Consider the following 23034-nt stretch of genomic DNA (forward strand, 5'->3'; position numbering starts at 1 on the left):
GAACAGGAAGTTGCACAGGTCCTTGCGCTCACAGATTTCTTTCCTATACTGTCATTATTCTGCACAGTGATATTATTCAGTCTAAACAATGGATATTCAGACTACATTCAACACGATCTCCACTCACTGGATTACATTAAGCGGAAGATAGTTTTGCCTTCAAGCTTGGACAAACAAAAGATCCTGCAAACATTAGTATTGTTAGAAGAACTACAATGTGATGAATTACCTTTTCTTTCATTCTCTTTTTCTCGGTTTCAATCACTGTCATGTTTTGCATGCTGTATTTCATTTACCAGCAGACTCACTTCTTTGGCATTTACGCACACTGCAACAAGATAAAATTACTGTATTTGTTTAAACAGTCATTTTATTTCAACAGAAGCCGGCTTTTTATCCAAGAGTCATGCCTGAAAATATCTGTGGGATTTTATCAACAATAACGACTTGTTTTCCAGTTTGTTTGTCGCTGTTCTGAAGTTGTATTTTATCTGTATGGACACACACATCAGACATTAAAGGTGTCATTAGTAACTTCATGTTATTGAGACTTTTATTTAGCTGCAAAATAATCTTTGCATGTTGCAAAATGAATTTCCAAACTGGAGTTTTGACTGACTCTGAAAATGCTTTTCAAATTGATATCTGAATAAAGGGTTGATATTTTTAGGACTGTAGATATATTGTGATGGATATAAACATTATATGAAATAATTTGCACTCTGAAATGTTCTGTAGTAGATAAGTCATTGAGAACAAACATTAATGATCAAATAAATGCAGTAGGGATCACTGTAAATATGTTAAAATGCAAAGATTAAAGACAAATTTACATCCAGTCAAATGCTCAGAAAACCTTACGTCAGATGTGGAGGGTTTCATTCCCACATTGAAAACTTGGTGAGAGGAATCTTGCTGCAGGTCCTCGATGGTCTGAACCAGTAGCTGGTTCTGTTCGGTCAGGTCATCCACGTAAGACTGCAGAAAATCCATTTTCTTCTGCAAAAATAAGAGCACACATCAACGTGTCATTTCAACGATGATAAGCAGGTAACGTGTTCTCCTTTATAATCTAGATATATTCAACTTCACAGGGTTGTCCAGATCAGCCGAACACTTCAATCACTGGAACAGCGTGCAGATAATTGGTACATCACAAATTATATACACTGGAAAAGAGGAGAATTAAACAAAACATAATGACTGTTTCATCCATATGTCTACAACAAATATCAACAGGAAGCTTATCTGGAGAAAAAAATTGAAAATAATTACTGAATTTGTCTATTTGGTTTCCTACACAATGCATAAATGACAACAAAATCACATCAAATTACATGGCAACCAAATAGAATACACCGTGCAGTCAAGCAACATATATCCCCTTTTTTGACCCCAATTTCCTTCTTACACTTTTTACAACAACACGCCGCTTTGGCTGCAATATGAATGTAGTGCACAAGAGACAGAGTTGCAAACATGAAGCCATCTTCTCTGACCTATAAACACAGTACTCTACATTTACACTGGCAAATTAGTGTTTGCCGAATGTCGCTTTGACAAGCGACTGAACGTATCTCCCAAAAGGAAGCATCACAGGGGAAACATAAAACCAAACACAATAACAAGAACGTGAAAATGTATGTTTTATTTAGTTGGATCTTTCCTTCACGTCTTTAGGGTAGCTCCATTAGAATGGAGAGTATGATTCAACACTGAAAAGTCATTGACTGGTGAGCCAGTAGCCTTGCGGGGCAGGTTGTAAGACTTGTATTATGTCCCTGACTAAAAGAAAAACATGAGGCGACAATCCCAAAATCTGTGGGTGGTGAATTACTACTGATGGCTGTGGGCACTCATTCATCGTCTCAAAAGTAATCATGCATTTTTAACACTTTCAACTGCTCCCACAAAACAAGAAAGACACAAGATGACAATGTCTGCTGTTTATTGAATAAATCTCTCATAAAAGTTAGCTTATCCTAAATATTAAACTACGTTCAAACACAAACTGATGACATTGTGAAGGATCGCAGTGCTTGCATTGACTCTTTACATCGCTATCATACAGAAGGCATCACCTTCAAGAAGTCTTGGATTAGTTTTGACATTCAAAACACTGTTTTGCTTCCAAACCCCCCCATCTAAAATCAAACTAGCAACAGAAAGGTCAGCAACTGTTGGCTGTCTAAAGAAGGCCACGTTGGACTCACAATGGATGATCTCTGCACCGTATTATTAGAAGAAAACTACTTTGTGAGCCTGGAGATTTGGTAGCTGGTCAGAGGTTAAGGCACATTCAGAGAGATTTTATTCCCTGTTGCTACTCTGAGTCTGGAAGAATGCTCTTCAAGGTTTAACTTTCACTGTTTACAAAAAAAAAAAAAACAGGTCACACCAACACGCTCCTCGGCTGACTTAAATCCTGACAGCACTGCTTTTAAGGTGATTTTGAAGCCCAGTCAGAAAAGCTGTTTCTGGTCTCCTTTTAAGGAATTATCCAATTAAACAGATACCCTGCACATGCAAGGATAGCAGCCACGATAAAGGTAGAGCAATAACATTTTAGAAATTAAATTGCCTTAGAGGAGCAGCTGTACATCTGTGTGCACAAATGTCTGTCCCCTACAGCCAAAAAGTCAATAAGCAGTTGATACTGTCCCCTGATGCATAACATAACTCTGATATATAGCTGCAGGGAAAGTAACTTTACAAAGATGGCAAATGTGACAGTATCTAAGCGACAATCTAAGGTTGACATTGTACGTTTTTGGTTTGTTTGCTATTTTTTGGCTTTGGAACTGCTATTTGTAAGAAATGCCCTTGAGCATTTTTTTTTTTTCAAACTTTAAATATTTTCTATAATTTGCAGGTAGCTCAAGTGTTTTAACATTTTAGGAAACATTATGAATCTGCCATGGATTCAAGGAAGAATGGGCGTTGTCGCTCCAATGGACAACCTTTATGATTAACTGTGCACATCAACCTTTAAGACTTGGAAGCTCCTGGGTTCTAAACACATAACCTCGTTAAGTGGGCCCTCGACTGGGGCCGGCTGACCGAAACCCATCTCTGAAACCTTGTTACTCTTGCTTTGATGCACAGTCCAGCTCGCACAGGCTACATTCTGTAGCTAAATGATGTCACATGACAATCCTGATGATTAGAAACCTCTCTTTTTTAAATATGAGTGTGGATCTGTGTTCCTGATCTCTGCCGCTCAGATGGAAACATAATGCAATTTGCCACCTGTTACAAGTGCTGCGGCTTTATGAAAGCACCGCTGCGCTTCCTCCTGTCATTTGTCTGACAGGACAGAGGTCATCTTCTGATGCTCCAGTCAAGGTGGACAGGATGCTCCTTGATTTGTAGTGGATGGATGATAACCTAATGACAATAGATGGACAAAAACTACACATCCCAAAGAGACTTTTTGGTATGAATGGTATCGTGCTTTTCTTTTATTAAATATTTTATACCGTTGGCTGAATCCATGAATACATTCCAGTGTCAAGAATGCAGAAGACATACCATATAGGAAAGATTCACTCAATGAGAAACACTTTCATTTCAATATGAAGTCGTTATGCAATAGTGTGAAAATGTGTTTCACCTGCTTTTCATGAACCTTCCGGTTCGCAGTCACAGTGAGACTGTAGACTGACTCCAATGTGTCAAGAGTGCTTTGATGTGGACGGTATACAATGTTAGCACAGAATTTGGCATAAATATCAAAAGATATCACGAAGCAGGGTCACACAGTGGTAAACATTCAGAAACTATCAAAAATTACAAACTGTCACACATTTCACTTTGAAACACACACATTCTAAAACTGTCACATATTTTAGTTTAGGGGCCACCACCACATACAGGCCAATTTCATCTGTAAAACCATATGGCTATTACCAAAAGACACTCAACAACATAAAGCAAATTATCATGAAACCTTCTGGTGCAAAATACAGTAAAGTATTGCAGCTTTTTGCATGCATGTTTTAACAAACTTACCCTAACAGCATGGTTTTGAGGCTAATTCAAGTTTGATAGCAATGAGGTGGCTATCAGGCTGATATCTGAACTTGAGTCTCAGTGTTATGTTTTGCCTGATACTCTTATGAAATTTGTTTAAAAATAAATGGTTTTGGAGGGCCAGATTGGAGCCTCTTGTGGGCCAGTTTTGGCCCACCTGCCTTATCTTTGACACTCATCTTAAAAATGCACACCAAGGACAGCTATCTCCATGTCATGATTAGAAATTGGAAATAACATAATTGAGAGTATTAACAACTATCCAGCCCACACTGCCTTTCACTGCTCTGCCACACTACCTTCAAAACATCATGAAATCCGGATGCAAAGCTGGAGTTACTCACCTGTGACAGTTCCTCCTTTGTTGAGTTTGTGTCCATCTCCAAGCACTGCAGCCTCTGCTCGTGAAGTTCCTTGAACTCATTAAGAAGCTGTTTAATATTTTCCCGACTAAAAACTGTCATCGCTGTTTGACTTGTGGACGGGTTTAACTTTTCACCTCCCTTCGAGTTTTCTTCATCTAGTTCTGGTTTGCGAGTTGGCAGCATTTCTCCTTTTTTTTTTTTTTAAGCGCTCTTTCGTCTCCAAAATGTTAATTAGCTAACTGGCATGATCACGTGCTGTCACTTTACAGTTCATAGTAGTGAAAACCTCTGAAGTGAGGAGAAGCGAATCGCCTGGCATTTTGAATGCATGTACAGTATGTGTTTTGCTTTTTTTAACATTATTGTCGTTGCTCTCACCAACAGCTTGGTCGCTATGTGCCGTAACTACAACAGAAGAATGAATTATTTCCAGGCACAACCGACGCCATGGACTCTCTCCCACACGGCTGAGGCTCTGCTCCAGAGGTCGGCGCTCCGCGATCTGATTGGCTGCAGGATTCTTGTTCATGACGTTCTCGCACTCCATTGGTCCGTTCTTGTCAAGAGGCGGGCCAAAGCAGTGCAACCCGGAAATCATATCTGTTGCGTGGAGCAGGAATTACATTGATGTTGTCTCCTTTCCTCAGAAAAAAATGGGTAAATATATCTCCACTGTGTTTATTAGGAAACGCACGTCTGTTAGATTGTCTTGTAGTGGTATAGATAGTTTAAAACAACACGTTGATTTCGTTTAGACTCGCGGTATAATGTCCTTATCGATTTTGCAGTGTCTCTGCTCCGTGTGTTTATCAGTTTGTTGTGCTTGTTTACAATCACGTCGCCTCTTCATGCCTCTGCATGTGCATCCTGCATGCTATATACGGTTCAAACAACCTGTCATTGGTATTCATGAGAGGTGCTGTCCAGGTATACAGTATATGCCTACTGAAACTCGGGATGGTAACCTTGTGACTGTGCTACTTTAAGAAGCTCCGCACATGATTCCATTATTCCTTTAAGTAATCAGTGCGAGAGATCAAAACCTTCCACATTGAGATTCAAGGCAAAGTTGATCTTATTGATTTTCAGGAGACTACTCACTTCAATTCTCTCATCCCAATCATCACTCCTCTACTCTTATCTGTCTCTTGGTTATATCTCTCTTTTCCAGTGGCTTTTAACTCTCACACACACTCTGCCAAAACCTAATCCCCGCAGTGATTATCATATAATGCTCATGCCTTATTATTAGAATGGATCAGATTTAGTTTTGTTGTTGTTAAAGACTAATGGGCAGGAGATAAAAAAAAAAAAATAGGTTGACCATGTCATTATGGGGAGGATGTGTATAATAGTTGATTCCATGATGATGTTGATTGATATAATTCTGAAACTAAGCATTTAGTTTGATAGTTATGTATTTTTCAGATCGTCATATAACTCAATTTGGGTTGTAATGTGTATATAAATTGTTATATACAATGCTGTAATTCCATGTATTCCTAATGCCCCTCTTATTTCTGTTATTATGTTCTCATAGATGGAAGAGAAACCTCTAAATACCTTACCCATTACCTGGAGGAATAATGACAAACTAAGGGAATATATAAAACATTTCCTTTTAAAAGCTGCAAATCTGCAAACCCAAACTTTTTTTGAAGATGACTATAAAATCTCACTTGTTTTTATGCATACATCTAGACTTTCCAGCATTTTTTATATAGATTAAGAGAACCTAGTGGACAAAATTAAATAAAACCAAAAATTATTTCACTTTAGTCAACGTAAGATATTTTCCAAACATCCAGTCTGCCAAACTAATTGTGATTAAGTCTCCAGATCCTATTGAGTTGTTACTCTATGTGTTCTTTTTTCATATTTAAAGTGCACTTGGCTGCAATTTGCCAGAAGGCACATTTTTCTTATTTTATTATTTCATTGAAAGAAGTCAAAGCATCAAACCTCCAATTCCTGATGAATGAGGGACTCTTAAAAATAGCCTCTCCACTATGAATTTGAGTGTCAAACTCCTCAATATCTCATCCTCCAGTAACCTTCACATTTTTATCGATTTCAGAGGAGACAAAAACAACTTTCTCTCCCAGTTTAAAAACATTCTCTTCGTGCACATGTTTTAATTGTTGCTCCATTTTAAATAAATGACACAAAATGTTTTTACTCCCCTATGTTTCCCCATGCATAAAGAAAAGCGCTGATCAAATATTCCTCCGGATATTATGTTTTATTCGCATGAGCTGCTCCTTCATCGAATCCAAAGAAAGACACAACTCCGGTTCTCTCATTTATTAGCTGTTCTGCGTTTTCTACCACATTCATTGTGCCTCTCTGCCCTCTAAATGTTTCATGACTTTTTAAGTTGTTTTCTGCAAACCCTTGTACTTATTACTCATACAGCCTTAGCATACTCAACCTTCATACTCATGAAATCAATTAATTCTTTTAAATAATTCACCTTCTGAGCAAACCAGATTAGGCAGAGCACATTCTTGTATGTCAGATGTGCTGCTCTAACTGATGTGTATTTTTTTTTTTTTGTGTTCAGGCATTAACTTGGCTCTCACCCCATGGCTCGAAGCGGTCTTGGGTGATTAGAGAAAGAGGAAAGCCTTGATAAAGCATTAGTGTGTGATGCACACACACACACACACAGCCCAAAGACCCCTCTGTGCATCTGCGCACATTCATTTTTCATGAAACAGACTCATAACAATTAGTCTGGTTACCGCCTGGGTAATCTTAGTGTCCCCGTAATGCCTGTGGTCTGCTGTATGACATCACTCTCTTAAAAGTTCTAAATCTGACATTCTCATCCGTTTTCATAGTGAGGACATTAGCGGGCTTTGGCTAATAGGTTCGCGCTCGCTGGCGAAAGAAGGGCAATAAAGTGAGGGCGCAGGAACGGAAAAAAAAAAAAAAAAAAACAAGACCGGAGTGCTCAGAGAAATAGGTTTTATCCACCAGAGCTTTTACACAAATTAATTTACATGAGCGAGAGAAGAAAATGTAAAGTTGTAATCCAGCGTGCTTTGCCAATGCCTAGCCTATTTCTCGCTACAAGCATCATAGAAAGCCAAGTGAACATTTATGCATTATTTCAGCAAATACATTATGCTAACCACCATAGCTAAGTGCTTAGGAATTTGAGCGCTGCAATACACGAGGAGCTAAAGCGAGACTTTTGGCCAGACGGCTTCCAACTGGCGAGGGCCGATCGCCTTGCGAGCAGCTTCATCGCACAGAAAAAGCAAAAAATGCAATTCCCCCCAGAGACAGGCTTCCCAGCGACCCCCCCGAGTCTTTAGTCCCCTGCCTTCAGCACCATCACCCCAACCTGAGACACCAAAGCCAAGGTCAAGACGAAAGTGCAGCCCTCCCCTGTTTAAAAGCTATTCCCTGGATGCCCACACCTTGGTATGGCTCGGCAGCCTGCGCTTCAGGAATGTCCCCTCTTTCATTATTGTGACCGTTAGTCTCAAGGTCAGATCTGAGAAAGAGGTTTGAGCTTATCTGTTTTCCCTCCTCCATCATTTTCCTCCTTAGCTCTCTTTCGCCCTCTTTTTTTTCTTCTTTTTTTGTCTGTCTAGTAGACAGTGGCTCAGACCCCCGCCCAGCGGAAGGTTTCATAACGTGCCGTTCGACGTGTCTGACTTGGTTCTATGTCTGTCTTTCTGTTGGGCAGCTGTCATTTTAGCCCGTTGTCTGATTTTCATAGTTCAGAGCGATGAACTGTTTGCTTCTGTCCTTCCTCACACTGGTCGCTGCCCCTTTTGCCTTGAAGCAATGTTGCACTGTGTTCCCTCTGAGATTGAATGTTGTTGTTGTTGTTGTTGTTGTTGTCGTCGTCGTCTGTAAGCCATGCAGTCAGCCTTGATTCAGTGGAACAATGCAGGGAGAAAAAATAATATCTGACTCGAATCAAAATACTCAAAACATTCCCAGCAATGCCTTCTTCTTTTTCTAAGTATTTTATATGTCTGACGGAAGAGCCAGAGCTCAGAATTTCTGGGTGATCTTCTGTTGATTTCTCAGTGAACTCTGCTAACCTTCCTTCTAGCTCGGTCGGCCGCCAGTCACAAACTCTCCAAAAGAGGGCATTTTGCCTCTGAGTCAGCTGGTTGGCTGACCCACAAGAGAATTATCAAGTCAATATATCACATCAGCTGAGTGCATGTGTGTGAATACATCAGAGCAGGAGTCTCTCGGCTTGTATCTCAGTGTACTTATTGTGTGCAAATGCCGAGCAGTTTGTCCTCCAGCGCACACCGTGTCATTACTCTGTAAACACTGGCATTGACTGTGACTTTTGACTATTACATAAGGAACATGGATTTCCAGCTGTCCACGGTAAAAGCCCTGTAAATTCAAATGCTTAATTTTTATAGGCAGGCGGGCATTGACTGAAGTGTCTGCTTGTTATATATTTGGCAAGTGCTGCAAGTCTGAAGGGAAGCTGTCAATAGCAATCCCAGCTATTGATATGGCAGTGGGCAGGAGATGTTACTTGGCCCCCGACTCCAGCATCCCTCTGATCCCTCTACATCATAATTACATTAATATTGACAGACCCTTGACAATAGTCACATTACTATTGATAGGTGGTTGTCAATACCGTGTTTCCCCAAATAAAACATATTCATTCATAACTTGTAAACTGCTCGATAAAAGGCTTTGAAAAGACTATTGGACCCGGCCTGGTTTACTCTCCCGAGAGGGCTGCTGCTGTGACGGGGATTTCCACCACCTGGCTCCGTGTGTGTGTGCGCGTGTGTGTGTGTGTGTGTGTGTGTGACTATAGACTGATAGATTAAGTTAGCGCTGCATTAGAGCTCTGCATAGATCAAGTCTGTCCTTGACATACGTACATAGTCACACACACCCATACAGAGGCGCAGCACATAATCCCCGCGTTTTTCTCCCATCAAGGGAAAAAAAAACTTTCAGATTAAGCTAAACAAATAGAGCCCGGTTGTTGGTTAGCATCCACATTCAGACTACCTCGCTCGCTTTCTTTTTTTAATCCAAACTCTTCCTCCGTCACAGGCGAGGTTTTCGTCACTAAACATGGCAGCCTTTCAAATACAGCTCAATGAATTTGTCATACCTGCTTACTTTAATGTGAATTCACACTTTCTTCTTCTTTTTTTTTTTTTTTTTTTTCATTCATTTGCTAATTCTAACTTAGTTGGACGATGTTTCCCGGCTCTATTGAAACACTTTGAATACGCAGATGGGGTCCCGAGCGCCACAACAAACCCAAGCGTTGCCACCACATGTTAGTGTTTTTTTTTTTTTTTTTTTTTTCAGCTTCCTCAAGAAATGTCTAAAGTGACCATCATCTCTCTCTCTCTTTCTGTCAAAACTGCCATATTTACCCGGCTGAAATCTCTTTTAAAGCCTCGTGACAAATCCTGTTCAGCAAGACACAAAAGCCACTGTCAAAGGAAGGCCTCTCTCTCTCTCTCTCTCTCTCTCTCTCTCTCTCTCTCTCTCTCTCTCTCTCTCTCTCTCTCTCTCTCTCTCTCTCTCTCTCTCTCTCTCTCTCTCTCTCTCTCTCTCTCTCTCTCTCTCTCTCTCTCTCTCTCTCTCTCTCTCTCTCTCTCTCTCTACCTATCACCCTCTCGCTCTGTCTCTCCCTGCGTTAGTTAGTCTTCGGCATAAGCATTTTATTTGAGGAGAGGGCGGATGAAACTGGAGAACTGTGAGGGGTTTCGAAACGCATGTGGCACAAAATAGCCCGGACGTCACAATGGCGAGATCCCATATGGAGTCGAATCCAGGGGGAGGAAAATTGTTCCACATTTGGCAGATGTTTACGGTGTACCAGAGACTGTGCCGTTAGCCTAATCCCTGGTGATGTGATTTGTACACACACCCCTATCTCCAGAGGGAGCAGGCACCAGGAGCCCCTGGGCTTCGCCTCCTGTGTGTGTGTGTGTGTGTGTGTGTGTGTGTCTGTGTGTATATGTGTGTGTGTGTGTGTGAGGGGTTACGCATTGCAGAAGGCGGTCTAAGACCCCCTGCTCTTCTGCATGGCGCAGCTCAAAGGTTGCATTAAGGACGGGTTTTACATGTGAAAAGTGATTTCCGTTCCTATGTATAAAGAAAAAATAACCTTCCTAACAGGATGGGCTTCACCTCCGGGGCCTCATTCCCACCAATGACAGAGCTGTCCTGTAATAGCTGGTTTTTATTAGTATAAAAAAAAACATAATTATTAATCTAAAGTTCAGTTCCATAGTTGTTTTGTCTTGACATCCCGGGTTGTGTTTTGTTCCGTTTTTAGTCCCCAGTGGAAGCTTTTCTTCACTCCCCTAATTCAGCCACCTGAAACCTGTGTTATTGTTTGTGTGGTTGTCCTTTTACATTCACACAGTGTCATTTTTCACAAGGTTTGCTATGTCAACAAAACATTTGGTTCTCTGCAGTATCATTAAATCTCGGTGTTGTTGCCCAGACTAAACAGAACGAGGATCTTGTGTGGAAAAAGAGCGCAGTTGTTTGGGTGCAATAAGTATGAACTGCTGAACTATCCACTGATACAAATCCTAAAAAAAACATAGAAGTTATGTTTATACCTTCTGTTGTTTCCTTTGTCGTCAGGCTTAGGGGGCGATAACGACCAGGAAGGGACGGGCCCGGCGGCCGACGCCGGCCCAGAGACGCCGGTACTGCGCATCAGCCAGCTGGACGCCCTGGAGCTGGACGCCTCCCTGGAGCAGCTCATATGGACGCAGTTCTCCGCGTGTTTTCAGAACTGCCGCCCGGGCGTTCTCACCCCCCTGGAGCCCGAACTGAGGGCGCTTCTTCATCTGCTGCTCTGGAGGTTCACTCTGTATTCCAACAGCGCCACCGTGGGACAGACGTTACTGAGCCTGCGCTACCGCAGCACGCAGGGCCCGTCCCCCGGCTACCGGCCTCTCTCTCCCAGACAGAAGTTGAGCCTGGCCGTACTCACCGCAGGACCCCGCTGGCTCCAGGAGCGCACCCACAGCCTGTTGTCTTCTCTAGGTTTTTCACAAGGACTCGTGTCTGGAGGAAATGATAGCCTGCTCCAAAAGGGTCTCCGCAACGCCCTCACTCTCGTGTCCGGCGTCGCCAAGCTTGCAGGTCTCATCAACTTCCTCGTGTTCTTAAAGAAAGGCCGCCACCCCGTCCTCGCTGAGAGGATCACAGGCGCCCAGGCGGTTTTCAGCAAACCCAATGTGGTCCGGGATGTAACCTACCAGTACATGAACAGAGAGATGCTGTGGCACGGCTTCGCCGAGTTCCTCATTTTCTTGCTGCCTCTGATCAATACGAGGAAACTGAAGGCGACAGTGTCTTCACTTGTGTTTGGTGGGGGAAGCGCTGGTGGAGACAAAGCGAAGGAAGGGAGTGAGGCGTGGAAGGAGTGCGCGCTGTGCGGAGAGTGGCCGACCATGCCTCACTCGGTGGGCTGCCGGCACGTTTTCTGCTACTACTGCGTTAAAAGCCACAGCATCGCAGACGCCAAGCTCACCTGTCCCAAGTGCGGCGCGGAGGCGGGGCCGATCCAACCCGTCAAAGTGGAGGCGGGGAAAAATGGACAATGAACGTCATATCCTGCAGAAATTGTATTCAAATTGCAGAGATTTAATAAAACAATTTTGCAGAAGAACAAGTTATTCCAGTGAACAAAAGAAGAACTTTGAATGGGTCTTTTGTTGTGAGAGTTGAGAGTTTATGACTGGGCGTATCTTTATGATCTCTGTGCCTGTGAACACACATGAACCTGCTGTGTTTAATATATGTGTGTATATATTGACAGTCGTCTGCCCCCTCTGCTTTTCCGGCTGGACTTTGGACGGAACTATTTGTCTTTGGTGCACTGGACAGACTACAGAGAACCACGCAGAGCATATATTTGATGAGTGAACGTGTTGATTTATGCTCCAAATTGGCTGTGTGTGTATGTGTGTGTGTGTGTGTGTTTGTTGAAATGGGAATATTTGTTCTGATGAAAAATGCAGAAAGTCAGCTGAATAAATAATGGGAGGAATTTCTGATGCCTCTCATCATGGCCAAATTAGCATTTGTTGTGTATTTTGTGCCTAAATTGTATTTCAACATCATTAAAATTGATAAAGTGCTACCTCTTGGGTGTTTATTTAGTTAAGTGGAAGAGAGAGAGGGAGAGAGAGATGAGGGAAAGTTATAACAATCAGCACACTTCTCTCTAGACAGGCCCGGTCGTTCTAACTCCCATTATCCGTTTTCACAGCACCCCAACATGCTCAAGATCAAGGGGGCAGCCGGGGGCTTGGATTGACTCTCACACACACACGCACACACACACACACACATGCAGGCAGACACACACACACTTGACAGCCAGCCTTTTCCCTCGGCCTTTCTCTCTTTTGCTGCCTTTCCATCTCTCTCCCGTCTGTAATCTCCTGGGCCCTCGCCCCTATAAGACTGTAGTAAACTGTACCAAAACCCTGGCAGTCGTCTCCTTCCTCGCAGGCGAATTACTCTCTAATCCCTGTAATGAGTCCAAAGATGCTTATTTATGCTGGAGTTAACCTCCACCAGTGAGCCCAGCCCCAGGCCAAACTCACCCCAGCTGAGTGAAGCCTTTCCTGGGCTGACAAGGGAGGAGTGGGATGGAGGTGGGGGGGGGAGGCTGCCTCCCGTCTTTCCTTCCCGCCCCCCCCCTCCCCTTCCTCCAGTCTCCCGCGCTGATCACTCGTACTTAATTGCTGATTGCCAGGACGATCAATCAGAACTGCGGGCGTGATAGAAAGCCTGTTGTGGCCGAGCCCGATCCGGAGACGCGCGCACGCTTCTCGCGCTCACATGAGGTTAATGTTTCCTCGCGTTAGAGCCGATAAAGCATAAAATATTTGTCCTCATGAGGTACACGAGCGCCCTGAAGAATACTGGGTGAAAGCAGTGGCAGAGCTGATCCTAAATTATTTATGTGACTGACCGGCGCGATCTTTATTTCCCCAAGAACCTCTCCAGGTAAAGTATATGTCCTTGGCGCTAATGCAAGGCCAAAATTAATGAATTGTATGCTTTAAGCACCTATAGAAGTATTGAAGTAGCCCCTCTCTGGATTAGAGGAAAATGCACACCTTCGGGGTGGAGGGGAGACAATCCTAAATGATGATTGGCTGACATTATGGAAAACAAATATGGGGCTCATCGCGTGGATACTTTGGAGGTCCTTCTTCGCATCAAGGACGATTTGACTAATGAGTCCTGCTGTAATGCATATAAAGCCAGACACGGGAAAGACTGGTTGTCAATATTTTATGTGCTACATTACATTAATGTGAAGCAAGTCCCAGAAAGTGGGATTAAGGTGATGTTTGAGATTAAGGATGCATATATGATCAACCCTAATGCCACCGGGACATGTCATTGTCTTTCAACATTCAGACCGACTTACAATCCAAACCTTTTTTCCGCTGATATTACTGCGCAGCTCCAACTGAAGTCCCCAATCCTCAGGAAAAGGGGGAAGATAAAGAAGAAACACTGCATTAAAGTCTATTAATTGAGTTAGGCCATGGATTGAATTAGTTGGAAGTTGGAACAGGGCTCTGGACTTAAGGAAGGTAGCTAGGGCTCAGTTAAGCCTATCTGTCTTTGGATCTTTTCTAATTCACAGGCTCCGTGTGGAGAAGAAAAAGAGGAAGAAGCCCAGATTCCCAGCGGCTATGCAAAGCAATCTGCACATTCACACGCAGCCATTTAGGGAGCAAATTGGCCCTGTGCCCCCTCTGACGATGGTTTTAAGAGAAAGGGAATTAGGGCGTTGAATCCCTAACTAGAGCTCCTTCTTTGATGAGCCTCTTTATCCGCCTGTCCCTCATCTCCATTTCTTTGATGTGAGGCGTTGATTTTCCTGATTAAATAGTTTTTAAAGTAAAAAGCTCTTCTCTGGGCTCTGTAATACTGGGTACTTTACTGTACCTATTGTAGGTTCGTTTGTGTGCATGCTTGTTGAATGGTCCATCTGTGGTATTCTTTAATTGGAACAGAGCCCTTGGCTTGCAGATAATAATAAGGATAGTACATGCATATTTTTCTCCAAGAAAGAATGTTATCATTTAAGCTTATGTCTGGCTTTTACCTCTTCATTTGAAATGGCTAGAAGGACTCCGGGAGCCCCATGAATCACTAATGAAATTAAAGAGTGAAAACACCTGTGCTTCTTCACTTCAGCTGAATTTCATCTCTGATCCGGCTCCTGATGGTAGAAGCTTTTACCTACTTTCCAACAGGTTAGGGAATCACATCCCTCTTGCATTGGGAAGATATTTCCAACGACTGACATTACTTTCAAAGAGCGAACGACATTATTTTCATGCCAAGAAAAGATGAAACAAACAATGCACCATTTATTTGTTGACACCTCAGAGGATTTTTGACACCTGTATATGCTGTTTTTTTTTTTTTTCTCGTGGCATGTCCAATACGTCAATAGGAGTTACAAGCATCTCATATTTCATCTATTCAATAAAAGACATGCCAAACATAAAACACCAAAATTCCTCCAAGGTAGAGAAATCCTAGGTGTGCTGAAGTTCAGGGCTGCAGCCGCTGCAGGTACCTGTATTATGAGAGTTCTTTCAACACCTGCCGGGCTTTGGATACCACCGGGCCCAATTATCTTAGTCTGCCTCTTCTTCTTAACCACCTCTTCAGTCTAACAGGTCAGGGGGACAATCAATCAAACCTAAAATAAGGAAGTAATTTCCTGAGCTTTTATCATGGCGTTGAGGTTTTGTCTGGTTGCATTTCACACCTAGAGAAAGATGGAGCAGCGGCAACTTGGGAATATATAGAATTTGGCCTTTTCCTTTTTGTTCTCTTACCCAGGATAATTTGGGATTTATATATGATCCATATGTTCACCCCGAAGTGTGGAGCCTGCGAGAGCAAACACAAAGTTCAAGAGAAAACACGTAAAAGTGTTGTAGCTTATGATATCTGTCGATGGAGGTTATGTTACTCTATAACTTTAAAAAGCTGCATCCTCCTCCATAATATTGGAAACAAACACTGTGTGCATGCATAGTCAGAGATCTAGTGGGTGGACGCCTATACACTCAATATTGCTCACAAGTCTGTTTTTCAACGTATTTAAACATTTTTTTTGCTTTTTAACAACTTTATCAGTTTTTTGTGTTCATCTACTTATTGATCGTTCAATGAAAACCTTTTCTTAAGTGATAAACAACTGTCTGATCTCAACATTACTGTGATTGCTTGGGTCTGAAGCAAAATAAAACTGGATGTCATGACTGCAGCGAGTAGATATTTGGGAATCAGACAAAAACCTTGAGCAGGAAGGTGTTTTTTTAAACATATTTCTCATCCCCTCAGTGTAACGGGGGACAAAGGGATGGAAGCTAACTCAACCTGACCTGTCCTCTGATTGGACGAGCCATCATAAGAGTGGTACGGGGATGGGACAAACGACCAGAGGGCATGGTGGGGGATTATACTCAGGTGTGTTGTGTGCGCCCGCGGTAACTTCTGCCAAAGCCAGACGCGTGTATGTGTGTGCGTGCACGCACATGCGTGCGTCTGGCCCTCTCAGTCCTCTTCCTACTGATGTCTAGAACAGACTAAATGAGCAATAATCTGCACACATCCCTCCAGATGTCCCAGTGAATTTCCTGTGGCTTAAGGCGCCAGCTGAGCTCTTTGAAAGTTTTGATAACTTCTGCAAATGTGATTGAACCTCTGCTTGTTCAGGAATGTGGTGAGGGACACAATGTGCTTATTCCCATTTCCACTAAAAAGAGAAAAATCTCAGCTCCACTGGACCCACTGGAGAAACATAGTCACATGAATCTTTTTTTTTTTTTTTTTCATAAGGAACATTACCCAAAAGTATTTCATGTAGTGTGTTTTTCAAGTGACAGTAGCAACATATCATATGATTCTGATTTGGTTTGACTTGTGTAATGTACTTAATCATCCTTTAACATGATGTTCCAGCCTCTTGACAGAAAAGATTTCTTTTAAAAACCTTTTTTTAAATTACTTTATAGGGTGCGGTTCAGAGGACGTGATCAGCCGAACGAGTTAATCAGATGATTTCTGCCCAGTTCAAACAGTCCAGTGTTGACGTCTTCATCACGCTTTTGAAGAAGCTCAGTAACGAGCCTCATTGCAATCAGGTGTGCTGCAACTGGGAGAAACCTAAAACATGCAGGTTGAGAAGCCCTGGTTTAAAGTTCCATCTTCAAATTTAGGGTCTGAAAAGTCCATCTAAAGTTTTAGGAGTCTGTTTTCATTTGAAAATAACCTTTCACAGGGCGCTCTGATTATTTATGTATGTTTAATTATCAAGTATGAAAAAAAAAATCCCAAATATGAGATTTATTTAAGAGAGAAATATGTTGAAATAAATTTAACTGACTAAATTTGCCCATATTTCATCATCTGGACATGAAAAATTCTTAAAATTTATACAAATCTCTCACCACATTTCTGTGAGAAAATTATCTGTACACTGTTGAGTACTGCTACACTGCCACAAAATGTGTCATTTGCTCTAGATATGACTTATTAGAAGCGAGAAGTGTATTTTAATTAAACTTTGCAATCATCAGTTATGAATTAGTTACAAAGTATGGTCATTAACTCAATGAGGGGTTAAGAAATATTTTGACATTTTGCTTCACAAGGACCTTAAAGAGTGAAACACCATCTGCAAAATTAGAGAGATTTTTATTTTTGACAACGAATCGCATAGACATTCCGCTTAATGCGCTTGCATCTCAGACTACAGACTAATTTCCATAAATATGTATTGTCACTGAGCATAAAAAAGCTAGCAATCATTGTGCAATCAACCATAAGTTGTCAGCAACAACAGAGTAAAATAGTGGAAAAGAAACAGCGCTTTATTCCCCATCATCTGTCAATCAAGGCAACTACAAGGCCCTCAATACGCACAAGCAACCAAACACAAGGAGGAACACATATAAAGTGTTATGAATATTTGATAATGTCCTGCCAATCCGACTTGTATTACAGCGATTCATTGACCAACGCCAATATTTCACATCTCGCAGACAAACTGAGAGAGAAAATATGCAGAAACATAATAATGACCCTGAACGGAAGGAATTTGAGCAAGAGGAGCCTCGCACGGACAAAACAGGGACGGCATGTAAAGATGGTATGGAGTTTCTGTCTGGGAAAGGTAACAAGAGGAATTTCTAAATTACATGTGTAGGCAACACTGAACAATGAGAACGGCGGGCAGAAAAAGCCTAACCCCGTTAAGTATGAGGCAGCCAGGTAATGACAATGTATTTGTGCATTTCAGCATCTTGGAATCTCCGGCTTGTCGGGGAAGGAAGAAATATAATTTTTGTGGTTGCCATGGATACCTGTGTGTGAAGGTTTTGCAGCGAGTCTCGACTCCTCCAGGAGATCAGTGAACCGCATGTGTCAACCAGCATTAACCTGCTCGGTCCAACAGACGTGCGGAGACACACACACACATGCACAAGAAAGAATAATAAACACACACACACACACACACACACAGACACACACACACAAACATGCACATTACCTTTCTCATCTCGGCGTAAAGTGCAATACAAACTGAACTGCACCTTCTAAACACACAAACACACGGTTGAGAGCGGAGCGGCGCATTGTCAGAGCTGATCGACTCTTGAGCGAACGCGGAGCAGCAACCCGGAGAAAGAAAACACAACTCTAATGTTGTTCTGTTGCACTACATGAGGTGTAAACCTCCAGTGTGGGGTTAGTGCTTGTGTGGCTCTGGACGTTCTGTTGCGTAGTTTGTTTGCTTTCTGCTGCTGTATTATTGGAAAAAAACAATGTAAAAAAAAAAAAAAAAAAAACCATCTGTCACGTCTTAATATGATGTAATTTTCTAATTTTCCATTGAGGCTTGGTAATGATTTCTAACTCACTCCCCGCCAGTTTGCACGGCATGCTTTAGCCTGATATGTCGAGCAATAAGCCCAGGCGAGCGGATTGCTCAAGCAGGGACCATGTCAACTAAATTATGCATTTACATTCTTGTAGCACCCGCCAAATTAATACATATGCATACTATAACTGACCCTTTTAGAGCGGGGTCAAGTATGGCGTGGCATAATGCACAAAATACAGCCCGAGATTTCTGGTCTGTGCCTCTATGTTGTTATATGCGGTTTATTCTTTATCCTACATTAAATTTTATTGAAAACATTTTTCTTCAGTTGTAGTTTGAGAAGAGTGCAATGCTTCCCCTTAAAGCTGGATTTCTATTTGATGACAAGACGGTGGAAAAAAAAAAAAAAGGGGGGGCATAAGTAGGGAACTCAGATTTTGTGAAATTCCAACTAAGCATCAGCTATCTGACATTTCCATACTCACTTTTTTTTCCTTTTTTTTTTTGTTTTATTCTCTTCACAAACACACCAGACTTTTCTCTGTAGGGGCCCTAACTGACACTCTGGGCTCGTTGTCAAGTATTATGTTCTCAAGTGTTTGTGCTTGTCTTCTGCGCCAAGCTGCTGGAGTCCTCTCTGCCCCATCCACAAAGGCCTACACAGCATTCAGCAGTCATATCTCTCCTTGTCTATCTGGGAGCCCGGCGTGTTTTCCCTCAAAGTCAAATTAAAAAGGTATGCCAGAAAAAGGGAGCGTATCTGCAATTCAGAACACATTTTTCTATCAGACAGGAGATATATTGCCGACTAAGTATTGTCAGATGTTGGCAAATTCCACATATTTTTCATATCCGGCCCCCTGAAACTTGGGGCCTCTCCGAGACTCAAGGCACATCATTGACAAAGAGTCTGTTTGACCTTAGAGGCATTGGCAGAAATGGACCAAATATTCATTCTGTTTTCTACAAAAACATTTTCTCTGATCTAAATGCAATATCACCGGCCATAAATCATTTAGGAATTCATTAGGAAATCATTTGAAAAGCACATTTATTTGGGAAAGTGGGGGGGGGGGTGCTCATCAATAAAAGTGTAAAGTTTTATTTATATATTCATGCATTCAGGAGATTCAGTTATTCATGTATTCACTCATTCACAAGGCCCAGTCAGTGGCTACACGTCTGGTCGTGTGTGTGCGTGTGTGTGTGTGTGTGTGTGTGTGTGTGTGTGTGTGTGTGCGTGACCCGCGGCGTAGCCCTGCTATGCTGCGGGCTAGTGCTGTTCCCCAGGGGGCTCTCATCTTTTACTGAGCCCTGACAGAAGATGGAGGCTGGGAGAGGGGTCCGCTGCATTAAAAAGCCTTTACCTAGCTCTGATTTATCACCTCTGCTTCACACACACACACGCACACACACGCAGACCGGCTCGCCAACCCCACGCCATCTCGCCATTCCTCGCCGCGGCTCAACTCCACACTCTATCAAACGCGCGGACGTATGGAGGCGCGCACGCGCAATCGCACACGTGCGGAGTCAAAACCGACACGCATTCATACGCCATCAAACCCGCGCTCATTCCATCATAAGATGGCTGCCTTGGAGAAAAAGTGAGGGTGCAAGGCGCCGCACTGCACCGCAGTGGTGATTTTGCATTTTAATGGTACCCCCCACCCCCCCCCCCCCCCCCCACCTCAATTCTCCGCCCTTACTTGGTAATTCTGGCGAGTCGCGGGGTGGAAGGCGGCGAGCCACCAGCTACCTCACCACAGGAAGACGGAGTGACACAATTACAGGACGGCGTATCCCGGGTACGTCACCTGCAAACGCCCGCATTTGAATGCGACTGCCACCGAGGAGGCGAGGGAGGGGAGCGGGGAATGATGGGTATTTGTTTGTTTGTGTGTGTGTGTGTGTGTGTGTGTGCACTGTGGGAGGAAGTAGATTGCCATTATTCCGCAAAAAAGCAACACCGGGTCACAGAGTACAGCTACCCACATCCGCACACCGAGAGCTTTGATTGCACATGAGGACACCCACACAAATATAACAAATCTTTAAAGTTATATTCATGCACCTTTAAAAAAAAAAATGGACATGGACAGAGATGAACGCTGACTTTTAATGCATTTCTGGAAACACGCGCACACACACACACACACACACACACACACACACACGACAGTTAACAACGCACAAGGGAAAGAACACAACACTTTGTCCTTGAGAGGGTCCAAGACTTGGTAATCATATTCATTCATTCATTCATACATATGGGTGGAATACATTTTCTCCATCTCTCCGCTCGAGTTATTGCATGAGTGCTGATAAAAACTCAAAAAAGAAAAAAAAAGACATGACATGAATTTAATCTTGGAATAAAACCCCCCTTTTTTTTTTTTTTGTCCTCAACACACATTAATATGAGTAGACTGCACGAGAAGTTGCATGTTTAGCATTACTAATGTTTCGGGTGGTTTTTATTCAACCTTTGTTTAGTCATGATGCGCCAAGTGAAATCAAGAGTCTTCCTCATGATTCCTGCTCAGAACACTGATTTGGTTATAAACAGCAGTTCACTTTTTTCTGCCCTGCTCGCAGTGAATTTTATATAAAACAGCCGTTATAGAAATGCCTGACTCTGTTCTTTCGCGTTCGCTCGTGCACTTTTTTTTTTATTACCTTTATGTATTATTGTTATTATTATTATTATGCCACATATTGCAGTCAATAAATGGTCACTCTTGAAGAGCGTATCCATCAGCGCTGGAGGATGACATGTATGCCAAGGACACAAACCGAGGAGTGCTTAAAATATTTTAGAAACTACAGATCAGGACCCGGAACACATTAATGTCAGTTGAAGTTCTGATCCCAAAAAGCCCACGAGTCAATCTGAAGAAGCTCCTACAGCGTTTGAGCGTGTATCCCAGCAAGGTTTCTGTTGCACAAATGTGAGCGTTTTAGTCGAAGCTGCATCAGATTGTGGGGTAACAATGTGTGCGAGAGTCTCCTCCATCATTCACGCTGCGTCTGTCTACCGCTACATGCATGTGTTGGTGGAAGAAGAGGAGGAGCAGGAGGAGGAGGAGGAGGAGGAGGAGAGGAAGAGGTAGCTTGTAATGGAATAATTTCTCATCCTCTGTGATAGAGGTTGCTGGTATTAAAGGAATGATGGTAATAACACTGTTCGGGCTGGAAAATGGAATAAATCCTTTGTTTAACTTCCAGTTCTATGAACGTTCGGAACGAGGCAATTTCAACCACACGACCGCACAGCAGTGAGCAGCTACAATTTTGACTTTTTAACCTTTATTTTATTTGTTTATTAGCTTTTCTTTCTTTCTTTTTTTTGTTTGTTTTGCAGTTGTGTTTTGCGTGTGTGAATCATACATCTGCTGCGCTTTTCAAATTTACACTCACATGCGCTTGATCTACACATCTGTACACGGAAGAGCCTGATTTACAGGGCGTGTGAAGCCATTTGTTTTTAAAAGCAGTGACATTTTGCTACTAATCAGCTCGTTTGTGTGTATATATATGTGTGTGTGTGCGTGTGTGTGTGTGTGTGTGTGTGTGTGCTGAGGAAATGCAGGGTGAGAGTAAAGCTGCTGCAGCTGTTGCCTCCGACACCATAATTCATTGTTGGTCATGCTACAATCTAGATTACATCTTTTGCAGCTTAAAAGTGTATTTCCCCATAAACAGCAATCTGCAGCTCATAAAAATTCATTCTGCTTCAGCATAAACAATCCCCTTGTCCTCTCACCTCTTGCATATGTGTGTGTGTGTGTGTGCATGTGTGCGTGTGTGTGTGTGTGTGTATACATGTATTTGTCCGTATGGTATAAACAATCCCCTATACTCCCGTCAGGAACACAGAGTGATCCATCAGTTTCTCCACAGAAAACCAATTTCACTGGAGATGTTCAGTTTTTTTTTTTTTTTTTTTTCTCAGACACACACCGCCTATCGTTGCAGAGAGAGGAAAAAGGGAAAAGAGAAGGACACACACATGCACAGAGTGGAGGGAGATAAAGAAAGAGGAATAAGAATGGCAAGGAAATGGAACAGAAGGAGACATGAAGGAAAATTGAAAGGAAGGGACGGGGAGAATAAGACAAAATGAGAGAGGCTCGTCTAGCTGTGTTTAATAGGACACGCTGTTATTTGCCGTCTCATCAGTTCAATATAGTACATAAAAACTGTTCATCTGTTGCCTTACACTCATATGCACCGCGAGTTGACACACAGTGCCTGTCAAATACGCTTTATGACTGCTCAAAAAAAAGGCAGTTTCAGTCTCTAAACAGTGGTGTTATAACAATAAAAAACCGAATAAAGAAAAGAAAGACTGTAAAGAATAAGAAGAAGAAAAAAAAAGGGAGGAAAAAAATTCTCTCTTTTGACCATTAAAGCTTGAAGTGTGGAATTATGAGCGAGAGGCAAGGCATGCGGTGGCAGCCCGGCTTTTCCGTGTTGAAGCGGGCAAATGACAACATAATTACAGAGAGTCATCTCATAACACGTGATTAAACAAACAATGCATGTCGTCTCCTCCTAGGGTCCCCGTTTCCAAGCCTCCTTTGTTTTTCCACGCATGTGTTTCTTTTTTTTTTTTTTTTTTTTTTTTTTTGCCGTGAATAGCCGCGTTGCATGTGTTTGTGGCTGGCAGGGAAGGGAGAGGAGGTGAATCTGCGCGCACATGCGAACACG

The 23034-nt window shown here is 42.5% G+C and overlaps 1 protein-coding gene across 1 annotated transcript; it reads left to right on the forward strand.

The window, feature by feature from the left end:
* The first annotated feature begins 4990 nt into the window (after positions 1–4990).
* pex2 (peroxisomal biogenesis factor 2) lies at positions 4991–12522 on the forward strand. The gene is made up of 2 exons (XM_030099967.1): positions 4991–5054; positions 11019–12522. Exons 1-2 carry the CDS (start codon positions 5051–5053, stop codon positions 11987–11989), a joined length of 975 nt encoding a protein of 324 aa, XP_029955827.1. The 5' UTR covers positions 4991–5050; the 3' UTR covers positions 11990–12522.
* The last annotated feature ends 10512 nt before the right edge of the window (positions 12523–23034 follow it).

This window comes from Salarias fasciatus, chromosome 9, assembly GCF_902148845.1.
Source record: "Salarias fasciatus chromosome 9, fSalaFa1.1, whole genome shotgun sequence".
In the NCBI taxonomy this organism is placed as follows: domain Eukaryota; kingdom Metazoa; phylum Chordata; class Actinopteri; order Blenniiformes; family Blenniidae; genus Salarias; species Salarias fasciatus.